Source organism: Coffea arabica, chromosome 2c, assembly GCF_036785885.1.
Source record: "Coffea arabica cultivar ET-39 chromosome 2c, Coffea Arabica ET-39 HiFi, whole genome shotgun sequence".
Lineage (NCBI taxonomy): Eukaryota > Viridiplantae > Streptophyta > Magnoliopsida > Gentianales > Rubiaceae > Coffea > Coffea arabica.
Window position 1 is genome coordinate 16,089,400 of NC_092312.1, and position 22,280 is coordinate 16,111,679.

The 22,280-nt window shown below is 35.8% G+C and overlaps 2 protein-coding genes across 6 annotated transcripts; one reads left to right on the top strand and one right to left on the bottom strand.

The window, feature by feature from the left end:
- Positions 1–1,472: 1,472 nt before the first annotated feature.
- Positions 1,473–7,627, top strand: LOC140035085 (BEL1-like homeodomain protein 7). Of its 2 annotated transcripts, none has more exons than XM_072074609.1 (5): positions 1,473–2,297; positions 3,249–4,299; positions 5,569–5,948; positions 6,056–6,116; positions 6,801–7,627. In XM_072074609.1, the coding sequence occupies exons 2-5, from the start codon at positions 3,361–3,363 to the stop codon at positions 7,431–7,433; spliced, it is 2,013 nt and encodes a 670-aa protein (XP_071930710.1). In that variant the 5' UTR covers positions 1,473–2,297; positions 3,249–3,360; the 3' UTR covers positions 7,434–7,627. The 2 variants fall into 2 exon arrangements, with proteins under 2 accessions (XP_071930710.1, XP_071930709.1); XM_072074608.1 differs by having other exon boundaries at positions 3,265–4,299.
- Positions 7,628–8,007: 380 nt separating this feature from the next.
- Positions 8,008–17,791, bottom strand: LOC140004129 (protein CHROMATIN REMODELING 35-like). 4 transcript variants are annotated; one of them, XM_072074604.1, is made up of 7 exons: positions 17,655–17,791; positions 17,395–17,536; positions 14,739–15,268; positions 13,058–13,234; positions 12,653–12,811; positions 8,568–10,336; positions 8,008–8,446 (listed from the first exon to the last, which is right to left on the bottom strand). In XM_072074604.1, exons 2-7 carry the CDS (start codon positions 17,474–17,476, stop codon positions 8,443–8,445), a joined length of 2,721 nt encoding a protein of 906 aa, XP_071930705.1. In that variant the 5' UTR covers positions 17,477–17,536; positions 17,655–17,791; the 3' UTR covers positions 8,008–8,442. The 4 variants fall into 4 exon arrangements, with proteins under 4 accessions (XP_071930705.1, XP_071930706.1, XP_071930708.1 ...); XM_072074605.1 differs by having other exon boundaries at positions 17,395–17,493; positions 17,655–17,785; XM_072074607.1 differs by lacking the exon at positions 12,653–12,811.
- Between the last annotated feature and the right edge of the window lie 4,489 nt (positions 17,792–22,280).

Genomic DNA, 22,280 nt, shown 5'->3' on the forward strand with positions numbered 1-22,280 from the left:
AAAAGGACAAATCACGTGTAGCGACTTGGGCACTCTCTCAAGAAAACGAAACAATAAAATATGCAAATACCAATTTAAAGAAGCGATATTTTTAGAAACATCCCCTATTAGGTCATTGAAGTCCAATGGTCACATCAATCATTGATTAAATGACTTAAGTACCCATACAAATTAAGAGATATTTCCCAATTATGTTCACATGATTAGTTTTTTTTTTTTTTTAGTGTGTCCCGCAAGGAGTGGACCCCGCAGACTATTCACCACCCTCAGCAACTGTTCACATGATTAGTTAAATTGTTATTAACTATATTTAACAAAAATAATGACAATTTATAAGTTTTTTTTAAAAAAAAAATTCTAATATGCCATTACAAAAAGAGGGCCAAATATAGGCATATTTTTTGTGATTGATAATTAATGTGTGTGAGTAGAAGCAATGACTCAGACTTTAGTAGTTTTTATAGAATGAGAGAAATAGAGCTTCTTTAGGCATATCCAAAGATTTAGGAGACTTGACAAGGAAATTTGCTCTTAAATTTTTCTCAAAATTTTCGTAATTGTGAAAATCTCAAGGCTAGTTTCTAAGATTTTTTGCTCTTCAATTTTGGAAATTTTTATTATTTGATTGAGGAAGTTAAGGTAATTCTTGATGATCATGCTTAATAGTGACCCTGCAAGTGAAAAGGAATAGCTTGGATCAAACAAAAAATGAAAAATACGACATTATGTAGTTTGCATTATGTTCTGTATGGTCTGCTTCATTTAATGATTGGTATTCAATTACAATGTTTTTCTCCTTTTTTTACCCTAATTGTTACTTTTGTTATCATCGCAAATAAATGTTGATGTTGTATGAAATATAGGTAAATATTGTTGGTTGTATGTTACTAAATTGAAAAACCTTTTAATTATGACAAATTTTTTTTCTTGTTGGTGATTATTCAACAAATGTTTTTTTAAAATCAAATTGTTGACTGTAGTAAGGTTTATATGTTTTGTTTCTCTTGTGGCAAATTATGCAACTGATATGTTATAATAGATATAATAGTATGATATTACACGTGCAATATGTAGATGAGACTTTAAGTTGGTAACTTGTTGTAAAGTTAGAATATTGTTCTTTTATTTACTCTCTATGAATGCAGAAACAACCACACCGCCTCACATTTGATAAAGTTAAAATAGATATATATTATTCATAGTAAATTAACTATCTAATACAAAACTTGAGGTTAGCTATGGAATTAAATTATTTTATCTCTCTTAATACCAATTTTATATTGTTTTTGTATTTGAATTGGATTGATTTGTTACTAGCTAATTAGTTTTAGGGGAGGTTTCTGATATTTTGAAAATCTCAGGGGAGACAGTGAGACTGTCACAAACCTCAGGGGAGGTTTCTGAAATTGTTCCTTTAAAGAATACACAAAAACAAACAAGCAAACAAACAAGGATTAAAGAAAGGCCATTTATGGTTGGATATTATTTGCTGCAGTTCGCACCTTTCATCCATCCATGCTTTAGATGAGAGAGGGAGAGCAAGTAGTACAGTAACAGAAGAAGGTTTAAGAGAGAGTTTAGGTCCACCAACTGGTGGTTAGAGATTGAAATCCTTAACCAAACATCATCAACAACAACAGCAACAGCAAAGAATAACAAGAACCAAGTAATCTAAGCAACAACAACAGCAACAATATTTACAGCAGCAACAACAACAACAACCAAGAAAGACACTAACCAAGAAAGCTAAGAAAACCCGTTTGAGGAGAGTGAGAAAGAGAAAGAGAAGCGGTCCCTTGACATCAAAAAGAAAGTGGGCAAAAAGAAAGCTTGTTGGGGCTTTCGCGTAGAAATAGAGAGAAGAGACAGATGAGAAAACTGTTCTGTTTGTGTGCGCGTTTTGTGAAGTGCAAGCAGTCTCTCACGTGGGGATAGTAGAAGAAAGATAGTATTATCAATTATGACGATGGAATGGATGGAGAATATATGATAAGAAAAGACCAAAGAGAGTAAAGGCGTGATCATTTTTTTGTACTTTCTACTTTACTTATTGAAGTCCCTTCTCTTTTTCCTTTTCTTTTTTCCTGTTTTCATTTTTGAATTTTGGAGTTCTTGCTCCTCGGTGACTTTCTCTGGGGGTTGTGCGTGTGAGAGAAAGAGAGGGAATCCGTAGGTGTCTGTGTTTATGCCTGAAATTTGAGTCCTGGGATCGGTATGTTTCCATTGAAGGAGGATTGGCTCTGCCGATCGGAGCTTTTGTGTTCCCCACAGGACACACAACTGCTACTGGTTTTCAGGTACTTGAAATATTTTTATTTTTTGGATGTTAGACTAAGTTAATTCTCTACCTTGACTTTGTTTTCACTAATTTCTTAGCTGCTCAGGAATGAACTTGTTTACGTCTTCCAAGGTGCCTGGAGGGGACAAACAATGACATATAAAGGAAAATCATAGTACCGGTTTTTTTTTTTTTTTTTTTTTTTTTTTCTATAGGGTTATTGGAATGCTTCCTTCTCCGATATGTTAGTCCTCTTAGTCCATGAGTTGCTCACAAACATTTCTGCTCCATGGTTTTCCCCTTGTTTCTGACAACTTAATGTCCAATTCTATGTCTGACTCAGTATTGGTCTTAAAGTTGTTTTAAGATAGGTTAATAGATGCTTTCATGTGACACCGAAACTTGTGTGAATTGCTCGATCCTATTACCCCTGGTCAACCAGTGTAAAATTGCTTTGGTTGATCAGAAACTGGTAAAGGATTTGCTGAATCCGCACAAGTTGCAGAACCATCACTTCCTACTGCACTCCTGTTGCTGCATTATAGTAATTTTTAACATAATAACTAAGATTGCTTTACTGACTTGCTGGTTTTTTAGAAGACCTACCAGAATTAAATGCACATGTGGTCAGTAGCACAAAGAATGCTTGCACAGAATATGGAAAATGGTTGTGGTCTGGTTCTTGAACCTTAAATGCTTATGCCGTCTATGTAGGCTATTTGATCATTGTCATTTATTTCTGAAGCCTCCAACTCTTGAATCTTTCTAGGTGTATCACACAAAAATGCAGAGTGCGTTTATGGGTTTATGAATTCTGAGTTTTGCGTATGGTACTTGTGTACCATGTCTGTGAATATTCAATTATTGAAGCATATGTTAGACTAGTTCTCTTTACTTTAACGTGCAATGTGACAATTCTGACTAACTAACATCGGTGGATGCACGCATTTTAATCCATTGTTGGTAATAGCTTCTTGACTATGCAGAGGCTGTGATCACCAGTTAATGACCTGTTTGAGGAGATATTAACTCATTGAAGTCAAAATTCTTCAGAAGGGAAATTCTTGAATCGGCTAGAATAGATGGCCGCATATTTTCCTGGTTCAGACAATGAAAGAGATATGTCAACAATGCTCCACTTAAGGGAATCTTTATCTAGTTCTTATTCAAATGCACCAGTGCTTCCTGGAAATTTGATGATGTATATGAACTACTCATCTTCTTCAGGGTCATATTCAGGTGCATTGGCAGGAAATTCACAAAACCATGGCAGCAGCATTACTGATCTGCTAGTAGCTTCAAGTTCCAAAGCATCTGAACATGAAAATCTGGTTGACCTTGGAGGGCAGAGAATTGGGGAGCATGACTTGACTGAATGGAAAAATAGTAGAAATAGCATGCTGTTAATGTACCCTGGGGGTGATGCTGCTGGTGTCCTTCAAAATCCACAAAACATGCAGATTCAGGGATTATCTCTTACTCTGAGTACACATGTACCATCAGGTTTTCAAGTGTCATCACTACAATGTAGTTCTCCTAATCCTGGTTATTCTTCCTTGTTGAGCGCTAATCCATCTATACCAGCTGTAGGCACTGGTAGAAATGGGTACTTTGAAAATCTTGATAGTTCCCAAAGTAAACAGTCAAGACACATCGAGTATGTTTCTTCTGGCTTTCCAGGAAGCAATTCAGATACAGCACGAGCTGATGTATCTCCTTATGGAATGCCAAGCATTGCAAGAGCTGTTCCAAATTCGAAGTATCTGAAGGCAGCTCAGCAACTGCTTGATGAAGTTGTTAATGTGAGAAAAGCTCTCAAGGAGCATAATCCAAAGAAGGGTGCAATGAAAGATTCCAAAGAATCACATGGAGATCCAAAAAATGGAGAGTCAGATTATCCAATATGTGGATCATCTACAAATGTACAAGAATCAAGCAGTAACTCTGCCAGTGAACTTTCTGCAGCTGAGAAACAAGATTTGCAGAGTAAAATGTCAAAGCTTTTGGCAATGATGGATGAGGTCAGTGCACTCCTTTTCTTCCTTCTGTCTTGATTTTAGTAATTTTCAAAGGTGTTGTAGATATTTCCTTCTTGTGCTCAGCTCTCGTGTTTAACTTTTTCTGAAGAAAGATATTCTCCTTAATATACAAACTTGCCAATTATCCAAAGTTTTGGTATCTAAATAACAAACTATCTGATGCCCATAATTGAAAGTGTTGGAGAATTTCAGCAGATGTCTCTTTTTAGACACGTCAGTGTATAACTTTCTGGGATGGTGTGTTGTTAAACTCCTCTATATTCTCATCCTCTGCAATCTAAAAGCTACTAAACTGATTGCAATCTCCAGAAAAAATCCAAACTTTGTACTCTAGCTCCATAGCTGTGATATTTTATCATTTACTTTGCCATAATATTATTCAAAATTTCAAGTATTATTCTTGATGCTATCAACGTTTTCTAATTTGATGGGTTCAACAGTCCTCAATCCAATCCACTGTGTTCCCAGAATGATAACTTTAGCTTAAGAATTCATGTAGTCAAGACAGGTTGGACTTCTAAAATGTAGCAACTGGTGTGATTGATTAACAAGGACAATGCTCTGTGTGTGTTTTCCCCCATTTTGTTGTTCACCTGAAAGGTGGGAAGTGGGAGGTGGAGGGCTAGAAAGATTCATGTTCCAGACGTATTGATTTTGCAGAGAAATATTTTCATTATTCTTCTCTTTTTTTCTCTCTCTAAGTATTATAACAGTGGACAGCTGAACAGTGCATTACAGTTGTTTCTGCATGATTTCAGGATTAAGTGGGAAATGATGTAATTGCAATGACATTACTTTCTCTTAAATGATGTCCGTGTTAGGCTTAAAAATTTTTATCGAGTGATTCTTCCAGTTTAAAACATGGTGGATGCTTAGTCATCTTGAAGAGGTTTCTTACAAGTTTTTTAAGCCTTTTATGTAGTATACAGTTCATTATCATTCATTTAGTAACTGGGGTTTGCTGGGATTTGGGTCAGAAGAGGAGTTATGTCAAGAACCTTCATGCCATATTCTAAAGATTTCCATGTTTCTTACAGGTTGGAACGAAATGGTTAAATAGGAAAAATGCATATACTGGAATGATTGAATAATCTTCATATGTTGTCGTAAATAGCAGTTTTTAAAAATGAATTTCTCGAGAACTGATGTGACTAGCTCCAAAGTCCTTTGCATTAAAAGATTTCTAAGCTTGAGTCAACTCTGCTCTACTCACATTTGATGCATTTCTAAGATTGCACTATATGGTAACAGGTTGACAAAAGGTACAAACAGTATTATCATCAAATGCAGATTGTAGTGTCATCATTTGATGTTATAGCGGGATCTGAGGCTGCACGACCATACACAGCTCTTGCCCTCCAGACAATTTCCCGTCACTTTCGGTGCTTGCGAGATGCAATCAATGTGCAGGTTCAAGTAACAAGGAGAAGTCTTGGTGAGCAAGATGCTTCAACAAGCAGTAAAGCGATTGGAATATCTCGCCTCCGGTATGTAGACCAACAGATCAAACAGCAGAGAGCCCTGCAGCAGCTTGGTATGATGCAGCAACATGCCTGGAGGCCACAGAGAGGGCTGCCTGAAAGTTCTGTTACAGTTTTACGTGCTTGGCTTTTTGAGCATTTTCTTCATCCGTAGGTTTTTCCTGAATTACGTTATGTCATTTGTAGTTATGCAGTTTTCATTAGTCAGTAATGGTTGATCGTTGTAATATATATAATGACACTTCTCTGCTTAACAGCTACCCTAAAGATTCTGACAAGATCATGCTGGCAAGGCAGACTGGCTTAACAAGAAGTCAGGTAAAAAAATCTTATACTGTAGTATGTACCATGAATGTGTTAATTTTAATAGCATCCAAGAGAGAGCTGAGCTAATGGTATCTCCACATTAATGATGCAAATATCGAAAAATTCAAGATGTCTGTTCTGTAGTTTGTACCAGTGAACTATGAAATTCACGTTATAAAAGTTGAGTGTCCACAAACTTCTTTGTTTGTCTGTTTATTTGTTATTTTTTAAATATTTGTTATTTTTATTTTTTTATAATTTAAAATAAAAGTATGCAATTAGAATATCACTGGAGGAAAGTGATATCTTTTACTCCACTGGAGAATGGAGATTACTATGTCTCTCATTTTCCTTCTTACACATCATGTGAAATTTTCAGCCTGGTGTGGGCAAGAGAAGGTGCCTTTGATGGGAATTTAGGGAACAGAGGGATTTTTATTTCGTCTTCTCCTTTTGTGTGTGTGTTTGTGGAGGATTTTTTCATCACCTCAGTTAGCAGTCGGAAAATAATTTGCCTTCATGAGAAGTTTAACTGGACAATGAATCTCAAGGTGTGAAAGCTTTGCTGCACCTTCTTGTGTTTATAAATGAGAAGGATGATTGTTTAACTCATTTTCTGCATAGCCTTGTGCACTGCATAGAATATATAGCAAGTTCATGTAACAATATTTTATTGACACAAACGGCCTGATCCAGGTCTCAAACTGGTTTATAAATGCAAGAGTGCGTCTTTGGAAGCCCATGGTTGAGGAGATGTACAAGGAAGAGGCTGTTGATGCTGAAATGGACTCCAATTCTTCATCTGATATTGCTGGAAAAACCGTAGTTGGTGATGTCAAGGAATCTGAAGGTAGAGGCGAAGATATACTACAAAGTACAACTTCAACAGTTACTGAGCGATGCAGTGCCGAGCAATTGATTGAGTCAAAGTCTGATTATTTTCCGGATGTAGAAATGATGGAAACGAATATTGGTCGACCATTTCAGAATGACTCCAATGTTTTACCGGATACAGCAGTTGTTCAATCAATAGAAGGCAACGGTAGATATATGGTAGCTTCTGCTGCTGCATACCACATGTCTGAGCTGGAAAGGTTTGAGAATGGCAGTGGAGTGTCCCTCACCTTGGGGTTGCAACACAGCGATGGAGGCACCGTGCGAATGCCCATCCAAACTTACCAGAATTATATCCCCATGAGAGGGGATGATAAGTGCAGTGTAGCAGCACCTTCCATGGGTGTACAGGCTGCAGATTTTGACTGCATGGACTCGGGAAATCAGCAGAATCGATTTGCCTCCTCTCAAACTTTGCATGATTTTGTAGCCTGAGATCGTTACTTTATTTAGAATTGAAGCTATTGTTGAAAGGAAACTGGCAGGGCGGTGATTTTTTTTCCTTTAAATGGGCTATGAGGAGGAGTTTTTGTCTTCCCTGTATGAGATGTAAGATGAGAATGTTGTATATACATTGTTTGGTAAGAATAGCTTATCTGTAAAAAGTATGTGATATACGGTTTTTGGTTTGGCAAGGGAAAATAGAAATATGCAACATTGATCTGGTAATAAATATCAAATTGAAAGGAAACTTTCCAATCAGAATGATAAAGGAACTAGAACTCGTGCAAGCAAAGATTGTAGATAGTCACGAGGAGACTTGACTCTCATACTTTGTACTGTCGAATTTGATCTCTGTTTTCTATTTCCGTCTTTAAGCTTAATCTTGTACGTCTTCAACTTGCACCCTTTCTGTGCTGTAGGCCTGGCTATGGTCAATTAGTACTGATCATCTTTTTTTTTTTTTTTTGACGGTGAGAGCATTTGAATAAGCAAAGCTACAATACTGCTGAGCAGCATATCACCTGGTTCCCACAACAATTAACAACTGCATGCCAAAGATGCTTCATTTTGATAAATACACATGCAATCAGCTTTATTTCTAGGCACAGCGAAAACTAGCAATTTCATCAGCAGTAGGCATTCACCATCCAGAGGGTGAGCGCCCCACGGTACTTACCAACGAGGCCGATATATACTGTACAAAAAAAGAAGTTCATCTGATATGGAACAGTCGAAAGTAATCCATCTTCAATGCCTAGAGAACTGATCTGAAACACCTAATAAAGCAAATAGAAACAAATACATCCTCAGATAGATATGCAAACATGACTAGGATGCTAGTTATCATCAATGCCTGGGGAATTTCTCGCTTTCAGAGTTGGATTCATAGTTTGTACATTTGAATCTCAGTAGATTGTTTAGCAACCTGCCTACACTTCGTAAACTGAAACCAAGATCACAATGATGATCTACTATCCAACCAGTCGCAACCTGTTACCACTTATCTGAAAATACAAAGTAAACAACAGACATTCAAAATATCAGATTGAACCTGAAAAAAATAATTGAAAGAGGAAATAAAGCACTTTAATGCAGACTACTCGAGAAATAGAGTGTCCTACTCACCTCTTGTATACAGAGATCAAATCCTCCCTCAATCTGGGTGCTTCCAAGAACAAATCACCACAATCTCTTACATCTACAGCCTCCATTTCAAAGTCATGGTGGCCATAAAACTCGTTCCATTCGAACCACATTTTGGCAATTGACTCTTTCCTAAAGCAGGTTGAGTGGTCTTCCTCTTCCGGCGAACCTGATGCAACCAATCTATACACGTAGACTTTCCTCTCCTGACCAGGTCGGAATGCACGACCTATAGCTTGGCGAGTGACTGAAGGGTTCAAATGCACGTCCAATATTATAATGCGTGATGCCCCTACAAGAGAAATCCCTTCACCACATGCTCTGATGGATCCAAAGAATACTCGAGCATCTGAGGAAGTGTTAAACCTTTCCATAGAAATCTCCCGTGTGTCATTATCTGAATCACCAGTGATCATAAATATTTCTTTTCCAACACTATACCCCTTTGCCTTCACTGTCAACCTCTCCAAGAACTTGAGGGGCAGGAGAAACTGGCTGAAAACCAACAGCTTCTCGCCACTTGATTCACAGAGCTGAAGGAGATTCAGATAAAACTTAGTTTTCACTCCATCTCTCTCTTCCAATTTCTCTAAGATCATATCAATCTTCTCCTCATCAACCCTGTCTTTAACTACTGAATTCTTTGAAAGACACTTCAGCTGAGGATGAACATAGAGAGCACTCCCTTCAGAACTTATTTTGAACTTCCTGGACAATTTCTTCAGCTCTGCAACTTCCTTTTGTTGTTTAGGGCACAGCTTAAGGAGAAGAGTAAAATCAACAAGTCCCGGAAGTTCATCCAGGAAATCTCCCTTGTAATAGTGAAGTACCTTACTTGTCATCTCTCGCAAATCTTGTATGACTGTTACCTTTCTCTTGAAATCTTTATCTTTCAGCAATGTATGCTCTACAACTTCATAGAATTCGTTGTCTGAACCTTTCCTCAAGATATCTCTTCTGCTACTTATTGAAACTCTGCTCAAGATACGTCTTTTGATGCCTTTTGAAGTGCCTAAGCGCAGGAATTTAGGCCTCACAAGGTTCAAAATGGTAAAAACTTCTTTGACATGATTCTGATACAGGGTCCCAGAGAGTACGATTTTTCTCGGTGTCTGAACCTTTTCAAGGGAGGTCAAAACATCAGTATCTTGATTCCTAGGCGTGTGACCCTCATCTAGTATAAGAATTGAAGGGCAAGTTAAAAGGATCTCTTGGCAGGAAGCTGCAGCCTTGCTGCAATTTGTGTCGCATACAATTGAAGAAAATTGCTTATATCCTAAGAAAAGAATGCTCCTTTCTTCGGCCCATTTCCTTAAAACTTCAAGCTGCTGAGTTCTACTATCTGCTTTGACTGAATAAAAGTCAAAAAGGGGAATGTCCTCTACTTGCCATCTTTGAAATTCCTTCTTCCATGTGGCCAAGATGCCTCTTGGTAGCACAACCAAAGGCCTTGAAAATGGATACTTAGCCATAAAACTCTGTAGAAAACTGATAATCATAAAGGTTTTCCCAGATCCGGGAGCATGGGCCATAATACAACCACCGGGATTATCTGTCATCAAGTTGCTTAAAAGAAAATTGAAGCCCTCAATTTGATGTGGCTTCATTTGCTTGCGATGCCTAGGGTGGGCAGATATTTCAGCCGCAGTGAAATCATGAGCACATAACTTAACTCCTCCTGGAGTATATTCAGTTTGGTCAGGGTCCTTGGCTGAACGACCTTCATATCGGTATGTTCTGGTACTCCTAGCCTTGAAGAAAAGAAGAAATCTGTATTAATGAATGACTACCCTATCCATGACAATTGCTGAGTAATACATAAATATTTTCTGCTGGAGGTCTAAATTCATAGGCTAGCGAGGACTGCCAAAATTTTGTTAAATGGAGATAGAAAACAGTGAACTACATATGCTGAAAACTCAAAGATTTCACCTCGAGATCATTGGAAAAACATATATGGAGAAACGAGATAACATGAACGTAGACAACGCAGGAGGCTAAACTGCTGACTAATTGAATCAAAACAGATTTTCTTCAGTGTAAAGGCCTATATATTATATGGACTTCCTCATGACAGTTTTGGCATGCATATAAGTAACGCCACACATTACACTGCATCCTATCAAGATCTCTTACCAATTCATATGTGACTACCAAATACTCATACTGTAAAATTATTTGTCCCATAACATTTAACACCACAGAAGAATGTAAACATTATTGTGTTGATTCGTGTCAAAAATTTGAATTGTACTTCACAAAGCCTACTTCAGGTATTTCCCCACAGCTGTTAAAGAGAATTGAAAGAAGAAACTTGAAAAATCAACTTCAGCAAGTACTTGCCATTTTTTCTCATTTAGGAAAGCCAAGTAAGGATTGACACCAATGTTCTATTCTTCAATTTCTAGTTCCAACTCATTCTTCAAAGGACAATGAGTAACAAATAGGATGCAAAAGTTTTGGAAAGATTACAAAGTTAACTGTTGCCCAGACAAAGAAAATTTACTTTTCTCATCAATATCACTTGTAAGAATTAGTATAACTTGAGCTTAACTAAGTCATACAAATCACTTACCCTAGCACCTCAAATGATGATACTCCTGTTGTAATTTTAGTGAACATCTCATTGGTTTTGCATCCTTATAGAAAGACTTAAATGCTTGATGCAAAGTTCCAAATTAAAACGAAACCTGACAGAAAAAAATTATAGGGTAAAAAATAAAAAAGCCCTCTGTGGTAAATCTAGTATATAGAAAAGCCTCCTGTGGTTTCAAAACATACAACACAACACCTCATGCTTTGAACTAAATTGTAAAGGTGACGGAATACGTTAAAATAGGGACGGACGAAATGACAAAAATGCCCTGATATAATTAAGCAAAAGACAGGTCAACAAAATCATTTGTTTCATTCTATAGAGAGAAAGAATTGGGGGCTAATGGGAAGAACAAGTATATTTGTTAAAATTTGGTATAAAAAATTTATTTTTAGGTTCCAATAAGTCATTTCCGTTAATTTTAACGGATTCCATCACCTGTACAATTTAGTTCAAAGCATGAGGTGTCATTTTGTATGTTTTGAAACCACATAGGCTTTTCTATCTATTAGGTTTCCTATAAGGGGCTTTTTTGTTTTTTTACCCAAAATTATATGAACACACATTCTTAGTGCTGCAATAGATTAGGTATTGCAACAACAAAGACAGCTACCAAAAAGCCATCAAATGATAGTTCCAATAAAAATATGCCAGATTAACCAAGGAGAAGGAACAGAAAACAGTCAAACTCATCCACAAGAATAAATACCCGAAACGTTAAAAGTTCTTAAAATTTGCTAACCAACACCACAAAGATAAGAGTAAATCCATCTTCCTTTACCCATACTATTCATGTTCGTTTTTGCTAAGCATCTTCTTTTATTGACTGTTTTCAAGCATCTCTACTACTCTGACAAGCAACCACTACTTCCAGTAACTTTATCCAGAAAACAACCACACTAGCTCTGTAACATTCCTTACTACATGTCCAACCTGTCAAATCTACTAAAGAAAGAGCAAGCTCTAGCTAGTGATGCGTAGAGCCAATAAGCATAAATGTGACAATAGACAACAGTCTTTACTTATATTATCAGCAGGTTGGAGTAACTCTTTTGCTCAAATTGAGATCTCTTATTACAGGCAATCTTGTCAGATGCTTTAGTCATAATGCTAAAATTTTCAGTAGAACAGCATAGTTCCTAAAAAATCTTTGACATATTTCTGAAATATTAAGTTCGGCTAGATGTTGAATGTGTTAATCTTATATAGAACTCTTATGCTTTTAGAATGAAGTAGGATGATGGCATCTCCAGCAGAACCAATGTACGTTTAAGTGGGTAAAGTTATAGGTCAAATGCACTGTGTGCATTGTTGAGTGGTGCATGAATTCAAACATACACAGCACATAGCCGCTAGCAGCTTCAACACTTTTCAGCACAAAAATGAGGCTATTTCCAAATATTAATGCATGTCAAATATTATTTTCAGGTTTCACTGCAATGGTTCTAGACTCAATAAAGGAGAAACAAACCTTTGCATACTGATACTCTATTATGGTCTCAATACTTCTCTTAATGATTCCACAAACACGACATACGTAACCAATATCATCTTTTAGTATAAAAGAATGATCACACTCGTCTGCATCCTCAGCCGCAGGTTCATCACATGAAGGTTCTACAGCAGTTTCCTACCAGACAAAGAAAAGGATTGCAGTGTTGAAGTCAATGCTGAAGGAAGTTTGAAAAGGATCAAGTACTGACCGCAGAAAGTAATAATTCTTCCTTTTTTTTAAGCAGAAAGTAATGATAAATGAACAATTAATGATTTTGATTCACCCGGTGACCAGGTAGTTTAGTAATATCTTTACAAGTAAATCATCAAAGGTATCTGTAAAAATTTCATAGCTGATAAATGAAAGGACAGAGAATAACACCTTTGAAGATTCCATTGCAAATGTCATCTCTTTCCAGATATCATCCAGGCCATCATCATTAGCGCTGGAGTGCTCATTGTCATCCATGTCATCCTCTAACCCCACATAGACACCTTTATCATTCTTATCTTCCATCTGACTGATCGAGCTGACAACTCCTGCTCTTGAACGTTGATTCTGAGAAGAATTATAATTTACAGATAATATGTAAACCATGCATCACAGTATGATAATCTACAGTACAACAACATTGCATATAGATATTGGCAAATTAAAAACTAATCAAGGTAGGAATTTACTTTCAAAGTTCACACAAACATTAAAGTTATCAAACTCTTCTTGTCTACCTTGCAATTAAATCAGCCTTTGCCCACTAAGTTGCACTAGGCATACATCTAAATCTTCTTTCTGAACATTGTAAATATAATGAATGTATAGGATTTAAAAAAAAAAAATATCACCATTCATAAACCAATGATTGTTAAACAGTGTCTCCCATATGGATTCTTACTACATGTGTCAGTCTCCAAAATCAAGAAGCATCATAATCTAGAGACAACCTTTCTGTGAGGATGATTAGGTTGCTTCATGTGCATGAAATATGTATAAAATCGGGACCATGGGAGGCAACTAATTTGGAAGTCCAGATAATCTAACACATAAATTATACAAAGAGATTGAAATTTTTTCGCTTAGGCTGCCACAGTTTTCCTTCTTAGCCAGTAATGGTGCTAAAACTATGACGTGATCGAGTATTTCACTTTCAACACGATTCCATAATCTAAAAAGTAAGGCAATGCTGATCCAAGATAAGTAAGCAAATTTTGTTGAGGATTATTAATCTACTATTGCCAACCGATTATAACACAACCATGTTGTTTTGTACAATATGAGGTAACATAAGTAGATCGATAAAGCCCAGGAACATTTCCTGTGTTTAAACTTCTTAGAATTCAAAGATGGCTTTAACTTACTACAACTGTGCCATGTCTGAAGAACAACTATTCACCCAACATGCAGAAAAAGAAATGTCCATCGGTAATTCAATGAAAATTAAGAATAAGAAAAGTGGCACTATTCACATGAGGAGGTTTTATTTCTCTGTTTTAAGAAATTTCTCCTTCGATGTTTTGTTGCCATAATCCTGATTGAAATATGATTCAATAAAATCTACCCATATTCATCAATAAGGAATAGGAAAAAGCCATGAAAAACAATCTTCCTCTTTCACCTCAGCTACAAAATTTCAAAGACATTCTACACAATCCTTTCCTTAGTCAAGATTGTGCCCTAAATCCCTTTTTCACTCGCAATGTCACAATGCAAGGAAAATTTATCATTTGAATGACATGAAAAGAAGATTCTGCAGAAGTTATCAGCAACTGATTCTGTCAAACTTCACAAATTAAGTCTTCGGATAGCCAGTTTCTCTCTCTCTCTCTCTTTTTAATCTGGTTTTGTCAAATTCTACTTGATCAATGAATAAAGTATATGTCATGTTTATGGTCCTTCCATCATGATCCATACACTCTTTTACTCTGGTATGTCCAGCAACAGAAATTTAAACATTATATACATGCAGTGCAGAAATGTCCCAAACATCAAAGTTGATGTTCAGAAAAGATTTGTTAATTGTTTGTGCATTTACTGAAATAAACTTAATTAATCATAACACACTTACCTCAAAATCCTTCAATAGCAAATTTCTACCTGGATCTGGCAACACAATCTCCTGGTAGGGATATGCAGAGCCCTCATTCCTGAGGTCTTCATCATCTGAATCAAGAATGACAAGAGGCCCAGCTAGAGGGAGATGCTGTACCCCTGGAACAGACTGCAGTGGAGCAACAGTGCTTGCATCACAATCATCTTCCACATCAATGACATCAACAGAAGTTGATCCCTTTGTCTCAAACGGCTTTTCACTTGAGTAGTTTTCCAAATCCAGATTAGCAAGTGTAGGATCAACTGCACAGTAAATACCTAATAACAGTCGCCTCCGACAAATAAGGTCCTCCATATCCTTGGTAACACTTCCATATTTTCCAGAACCCAATTCTTCCAGCACACTAGACGTGGTAAACGGATCAGAATAGTCAATAACTTTTGCAGAAAGTTTTTGTTTCTTCACATCCAATTCCTCACGCCAACATGCAGAACCAGATTTCATGCCTCCAATTTTCATCCTCTTCTGTGTTTTCAAATTAATATCTGCACCGAAAATAGTAGTTAAGCACAAGAACTTTTGACTTTCTTATGAAGTTTGTTATAGCATCTGTAATTGCTTCCGGTTTAGGAGAACAGCCTGGCAAATGGACATCTATAGGAATTAGCTCATCAACCTCGTGGCAGTACTATGAGAATCAGTACTGAACATCCCTCCTGTAATTGGACGTGAACCCATTTCGTATGATGCGAATTGCCAGTTTGCTTTGATTTATTAAACAATAGGACCTCAGATTAATGAAGATTACTTTAATGGCCTATTTTGCAAAAAGACCCTGGTTTTAAGTTCAAAGCCCAATAACTTCTAAAACCAAAGTAAATACAGCCGTGTACAAACTCTTAAATGAGGAAAACAAAGTATAAAAAGAACAAACATGATAAGAACTGACTAATCTTTTAAGATGTGCATGTACTGGGAAGAAGAAACAAAGATGATACTTGTTATAGCCTCATAAAGACATACCAATGAACTTATCAGAAAAGCATACTTATAAAAGACAAATCATCAAGGCCATGCAACAGGATATATTGGAAGATGCATGAAGTGCTATACTGCCACTGAAGCACAGTATAATCCACAACACGGGGGTGTGTTTGGATTGGAGATTATTTGGAAAAACACTGTAGCACCTTTTGTGATGTAATATGTGTGAGATAAAAAGGTGTTTGGAAATTGGATTTATGATGCAAACTGAGTGAATAATATTCGGGATTTTTTTTTTTTTTTTTTTGCAAATTATGCTAACCAAACAGACCCATTGTCACACTGCAGAACTTTGAGTTTCACAGCAATTGGATAGTCTCTCAAACTAAGCACAATCCCAAATGAAATAACAAGCAAAACCACGGATTACAAGGCCAACAGACCAGAGTATTTTGACGGATTTTTCATCATTCACATGTTACAAGTTGACATAACAGCAGAACTCCTTATTTATTTTAGAAAAGTCAAACTGAGAGTCTATCAATTTGGCAGCCGCTGAATATCAATAATACAACCATAAAAGATGGCAAAAACTAATGATTGCCTTTACCACAATTATACATCATCTACCTGGTTGAAGACAAAATAAAAGCTAGATTAGGAAGCTGTTACGATAGACATCAACGATTGCATAGGGCAGGGAATATGGTAAATAAGAACTTGTTTCTAATCATGCAAAGACCCACATGTGCCATGTCTAATTGAATTTTACGAAATCAAACAATAACTAGCACGCCTTCCATACATGAAAATTTCCATTTAGATGAAAGTTTGCTCTTGTTTGGATGAGGTAAAGGCTTTCATTAGATAGTGTCAATCAGTGTCCAGCAGATGTAGAATATATATAAACAAACAGACGAAAGATAATGGATGTTCATCTTCAGAAAATGATTACAGCGACTCCACAAACTTCCAAAGAGATCACAATAGCATCATAAAAGTTGATCTCACTATGCCAACAAAGAGTAGGCTTCTGCAAGTACCTTCAAGTACTAAATAAGAGAAGAGAAGACAACAATGGAATTTAATTAACTGAAACAAGTTTTGCTTGAAGCTTCACTCAAGATAAGCTCAAATTCCAATTTTTCTTTTCTTAACATTACCACTCAGACATTTTGAAGTTCAAGAAAGATATATGCTGCAACTATTTTTTTGGAAGAGATGAAACAAATCCAAGATGCGTGAGTCAAGTTTCTTTGTCATTCATCAATCCCATAAAAGGGCAACGGTAGAAAGAGCATGCCCAAAAAGAATTGTTCGCATGAAGGCAAAACCGAGTTTATTAACAAAAGGAACAAATAGTTTGCACGTAGGCGGGCGTGGGCATGCGGGGAGGCCAACTCTAGTGAAGTACCAGAAGTTAGAGAGGAGATACAGATACGTGTTCCGCAGAGGTAAAAGAATTGCAAGTGCGAGCAAAGTGACACTTATGAATAAAAAATCCAAGCTTCAGAAAACAAATAAAATTCAGAAAATGCTGTACCAAGATGGATAACGAACAACAAAAACAAAGCTCAACTCCCAAAACATAACTATTCATCAGACTATGGCATATTTGCAACTACAATTACATGCATTAACATCAATGTCTTAAATAAATAGGCAATACGGGAAACTGGGATGTTACCACTGGGTCCGTAAGGCAGGAACCTTTTTCTGGACACCGGCATTCTCTCTCCTCTTTGCCAGCCAACCGTGGTAGAGCCCATTCTTCTCCCCAATTCTTCTATAGACCCCCGAAAAAAATCATGGTTAATTTAATTCATTCGCTGTAAAAAAACCCATAAAACCATTTCAAAGAAAATTCAGGTCAATCACAAAATCAAGAACCCATTTATATTCAGGAAGAGAGTGATGAATTTTCACTGCAAAGAGGGAATGACTGACGTTGCTTAATCTGGCGCTCTGCCGGTGGGCTGACTTTGCTATCACAGCAAAGACGGTTCAAAGCATGCTTCTTTCAAGCCAAGTACGCAAGACAGCGAGGGACAATGGCGAGCAGGACTGACAAGAGGGGTTTTACTGGAAAATTTGGGGCTTTTTCCTTTTATATTGGGATAAGGGTTAATATCAGAAACCTCCCCTGAGGTTTCTTCTAATCACATCTAGTACCCCCCATGTTTTTGAAATCACACTTAGCACCCCTGGCAGTAGGATGTGACAGGTTGTCCTAATCAAAAGGTGAGAAATTACCCAAAAACCACCAACACCAGCAATTTTTTAAGCGGGGAAATGCTGGAAAACCAATGCTGCTGTAAACAATCAAGGTATAATTCCCTTTGTATCAAATGCTCAAGCTACTCTAAATGGTGGATCTCAAGCCGAAACTTCTGTTAGCATTAATACTGCTGCAATAGTGGCCTCTAACACTATTACTAGCAGTTTCTCTATGATGTTTTGAGAGTGCTAAAGGTTCCCCGCAATCCTTGCTTTTGGTATCTGAAGTAGTTTAGGTACTAGTCTTCTTAGCTCCCAACAATACTGAAGCAATGTTAGCTTTTGTGGACAATTTTTTTATAAGTGGTGCAATGTGCATCTGATTTATATTTCCTGCCACTTATGGTGCTGTTTGACTAATCTTAGAGCTACTTGTGTATAGTTTTGTGCATTGCAATCCTCACCATCTAAACAACTAGTTGTAGATGGTGTTTTTGTTCAGAATTGGATTGCAATATAAGGCTTACGTATCATGTTACTAGACTGATCCAATGTAGTATCATGGACTATGTAATTAGTGGAGAAGGGGCAGGGACGGTTACTGCTGTTAAAGGTAGTATAATTACTCGCTGTTGTTCTAGTGTTACAACGTGTACAAATGATGTTACACCGTGTGAGACGGTTACTGCTGTTAAAGGTAGTATAATTACTCGTTGTTGTTCTAGTGTTACAACGTGTACAAATGATGTTACACCTTGTGCAAAATGCACACAAGCTTCCGGAGTGCAACCGTTCCGGTCCCAGGTCCATAATTAGTTATGCATCTCTATATCGCCAAAATCTCTGATAATTAGTTATAACGTTCTTTTTATTACACTTTTACACCCTCAGCTTCTAAATTAATATCATATGCCTATTTATTTCTATTTTTATCTTCTAAAATTCACTAATCATTTTAGGCTTTGGGTAAAAGTGGAACAAAAATAAAGTCTCTCTCCTACAATTCATTTTTTACTACCATTTTCAAATAGAGGGGCTAACAAGATACCAAAGTTGTCATTTCAGGGGTGCTAAGTATGATTTCAAAAACATGGAGGGTGCTAGATGTGATTAGAAGAAACCTCAAGGGAGGTTTCTGATATTAACCCTTGGGATAATTTCAGAAACCTACCTTGAGATTTCTGACAATATCACTAGCCTCCAAGTTTGTGAAATTACACAAATCTCCCGTGAGATTAAGATTTTGATAACAAATTAGTCCAATTAGAAAAAGTAACGTTAAAAAAATACTTTATGGAGAGAGATGAAACTTTGATTCGATAAATACCACTTATGCATGTATATAAGTTGTATTAGTAAAAAAATAAAAATATATAAAAGTTAGAAATAATTGATACACATATTTCATCACTCAAAAAATTCACATTTAATAAATTAAATAATAAAAATAAGCAATAAAACTAAACTAATGATCACAAGATTCAATAAAATGGATTAGTCATATCTTTTAACATGATGTTTGCTATGATTCTTGTGATTTTAAATAGAAATTTTTTTAAATTTGCCTTTCTTTCCCCTCTTTCATTAGGTATAGTATATCAATTAATGTTATTTTGTAAATACAAGTCATCACTCATCATTAAAAAAAATTTAATAGTTACATTTTGTTAATTAGTGCTCTAATTACTTGATTATTAGATATTAGTAAAGGAGAATGGAGGGAAAAGAAAGGTAAAATTTTAAAAAAAAATTCTGTTCAAAATCATAAAAATCATAGCAAATATCATGTTAAAAAAGATAACTAATCTAAATGTAAACTTTTTGAGTGATAAAATGTGTGCATTAATTATTTCTAACTTTTAATTATTTTTACTTTTTTTAATAAAATATAACTTATATACATGCATAAGGGGTATTTATGGAATCAAAGTTTCATCTCTCTCTTTAAAATACTTTTTAAATGTTACTTTTTTTTAACTGGACTAATTTGTTATCAAAATCCTAATCTCATGGGAGGTTTGTGTGATTTAACAAACTTCAGAGAAGGATAGTGATATTGTCAGAAACCTCAGGGTAGGTTTCTGAAATTATAATACATTTTTTGTTGTCTTTTTTAGCTAGGTGGAGAACACTGAGTTTACAAGTGGACGGTGTGCACAGCGCCAAGTAATCAGAGAGCATCTGTTTTTTATCATACAGATGGATTATTTTTAAAAAATTTTACAATAGTTATGTATATGAAAATTTTTTATTTTAGATGTTTTTTGGATTATTTTTAGAGGTATTTTTAAAATATATTTTGAAATATTTTAATAATTATAACTTTTTTGAGGCATTTTTTAAAAAATTTTACATCATCCATCGCCACCACTACTCTCCCTCCTCCTCCCCCCTCTCTCCCTCGGCTATAAAAGTTTTGATAGTCGATACTTATCAGCGTGCTAAAAAAAATCTCTTTTCTATACTTAAGAACCTATTTTTAATTAAAATCACAATAAATTTTTAATATAGATTGTTAAGTGCCAAAAAAGAGTAATTTTTTGTATCATTGAGTGGTGTTGAAATGCAAAAAATTATTACTCATTATTTTTATCGTAAATTTTTTATGGTAAAAAAAAAAACATGATTGCAAAGGATTCTAGCATTATGAATTTATCTAAACTCGTACCCCTTGGCTAGTCCAGGTTACCCCACCTCTAGTGACCTCAAAATTTTGCTAATTGAGATAAATTTTCAAATACATGTTATTGAAAATTAAAACATCTCATAGAGAAGATATATTCACATTTTTCCGCTCTATTTTTATAAGTGATCCTTATTGTGTTCCTTTCAAATCAATTATCAACACTTGATCCTATGAATATTTTCTAACTCACAAAGTCTGCTCCATTTGAATTTGTTATTTTTTAGAGTGTTTTTGAAATATTTTACTGTAATAGTGTATATGAAAAACTTTTGATTATAGATCTTGTGATGTTTTTTGAGGTTTTTTGGGATATATTTTGAGATATTTTTAAGGCTCACTAATTTTTGTGATATTTTTTAAAAATTACCACCACTCATCATTGCTACCACTTACTCCTCCTTCTCTTTCTTCTTACTCCTCCCTTCTCCCCCCTTTTCCTTCCATTTTCTTCCATCTCTTTCCTTCTCATTTTTTCCCCCTTTCCACTCCTCCCCTCCCTTTCCCCGCCATTCCTTACCCCTCCCTTTCTTCCCCCTCTAGATCTAGCCAAAACCAAATCAATACCTTTAGTTATGACATCACGACCAGATTGCAATCCTTTTGGTCACGATCTAGCCAAGGCTAGATTTTGGAAAGAGGGGGAAGAGGAGAGGTGGGATGTGGCAGGAAAGGGAGGAGGAAGAGAGAGGGAAAGGAAAGAGGAGCAATAAGGGAATGGTGACGATGGGTTATGGTGATAGATGGAAGAAAAAAGTATATATTTTTATTTTTTTATGTATTTGGAGTTATTTTTTATATATTGTATGGATATAGTATTTTTTTGAGTTATTTTCGTTTATATATATTATCATAACATTGTATATGAAAATTTTATTTTTTCAAAAAATGAGAAATCCAAACAAAGCCATTGATATTGGGATTATTAAAGAGGGTTCAATATTGATTTTGACTTGAGTTTTTTTGCCAAATTGAATAAGTGACCAGACAATTGAAATGCCCAAACCCTAAACGCAAAGATGAGCTTTAGAGATCCAACTCTAGTAATGGTTCTATACAAATTTAGATAGAGAAATTGTTACTGTTTGGAACAAACAATCCACATAATTGTTTTCATTGCCATCCCGCTCCTAATGAGATGGGTTTTTATTCTTTCCAGAAATTGATCCAACAAAAAAGTTGTATCTCAACATAATTTCACAAAGAAAACCAACTAAAAATGTTTTAAGCTGATTGAGATAGATTTAATTACTATCGATAGTAATTGTACAGATACTACCAGGCCTACAATTTGATCATTTAAATAAGTATGTGCAATACAATTCAAAGAGGTTCTGCAAAAAGAGGGATGAGTGTGGAGCAGTGGGATTTGTCAGCCAAGACTCACTCGTCATTGGTGGCGGTGGCGGTCAAGGTGGCCGCGGGCCCATGGAGAAAATAAGAGAAACGATTTAGGGATAATTTCAGAAAACTTCATTAAGGTTTTTGACTATTTCATTTAGTTTTTGTTTTTGAAAATTTTAAAATTACACTTACCTGTCTTGATTTGACACTTTGGTAACCAAACCTTACCTGTTTTCTGAAATTATCCCAACAATTTAAAATTTAACATTAAAGTTGTCTAATTTTTTTTTGGATGAATTACTTTCTACCCCCTTATGATTTGATATTTT

Excerpts from the sequence above, each read along its gene's own strand:
- LOC140035085 (XM_072074609.1), top strand. The coding sequence starts at position 3,361 with ATGGCCGCATATTTTCCTGGTTCAGACAATGAAAGAGATATGTCAACA. Across the intron at positions 4,300-5,568 it reads TTTTGGCAATGATGGATGAG|GTTGACAAAAGGTACAAACA; the intron begins GTCAGTGCACTC and ends ATATGGTAACAG. Across the intron at positions 6,117-6,800 it reads CTGGCTTAACAAGAAGTCAG|GTCTCAAACTGGTTTATAAA; the intron begins GTAAAAAAATCT and ends GGCCTGATCCAG.
- LOC140004129 (XM_072074604.1), bottom strand. The coding sequence starts at position 17,476 with ATGGGCTCTACCACGGTTGGCTGGCAAAGAGGAGAGAGAATGCCGGTG. Across the intron at positions 15,269-17,394 it reads CCTGCCTTACGGACCCAGTG|ATATTAATTTGAAAACACAG; the intron begins GTAACATCCCAG and ends TTTTCGGTGCAG. Across the intron at positions 10,337-12,652 it reads TAGAGTATCAGTATGCAAAG|GCTAGGAGTACCAGAACATA; the intron begins GTTTGTTTCTCC and ends CTTTTCTTCAAG.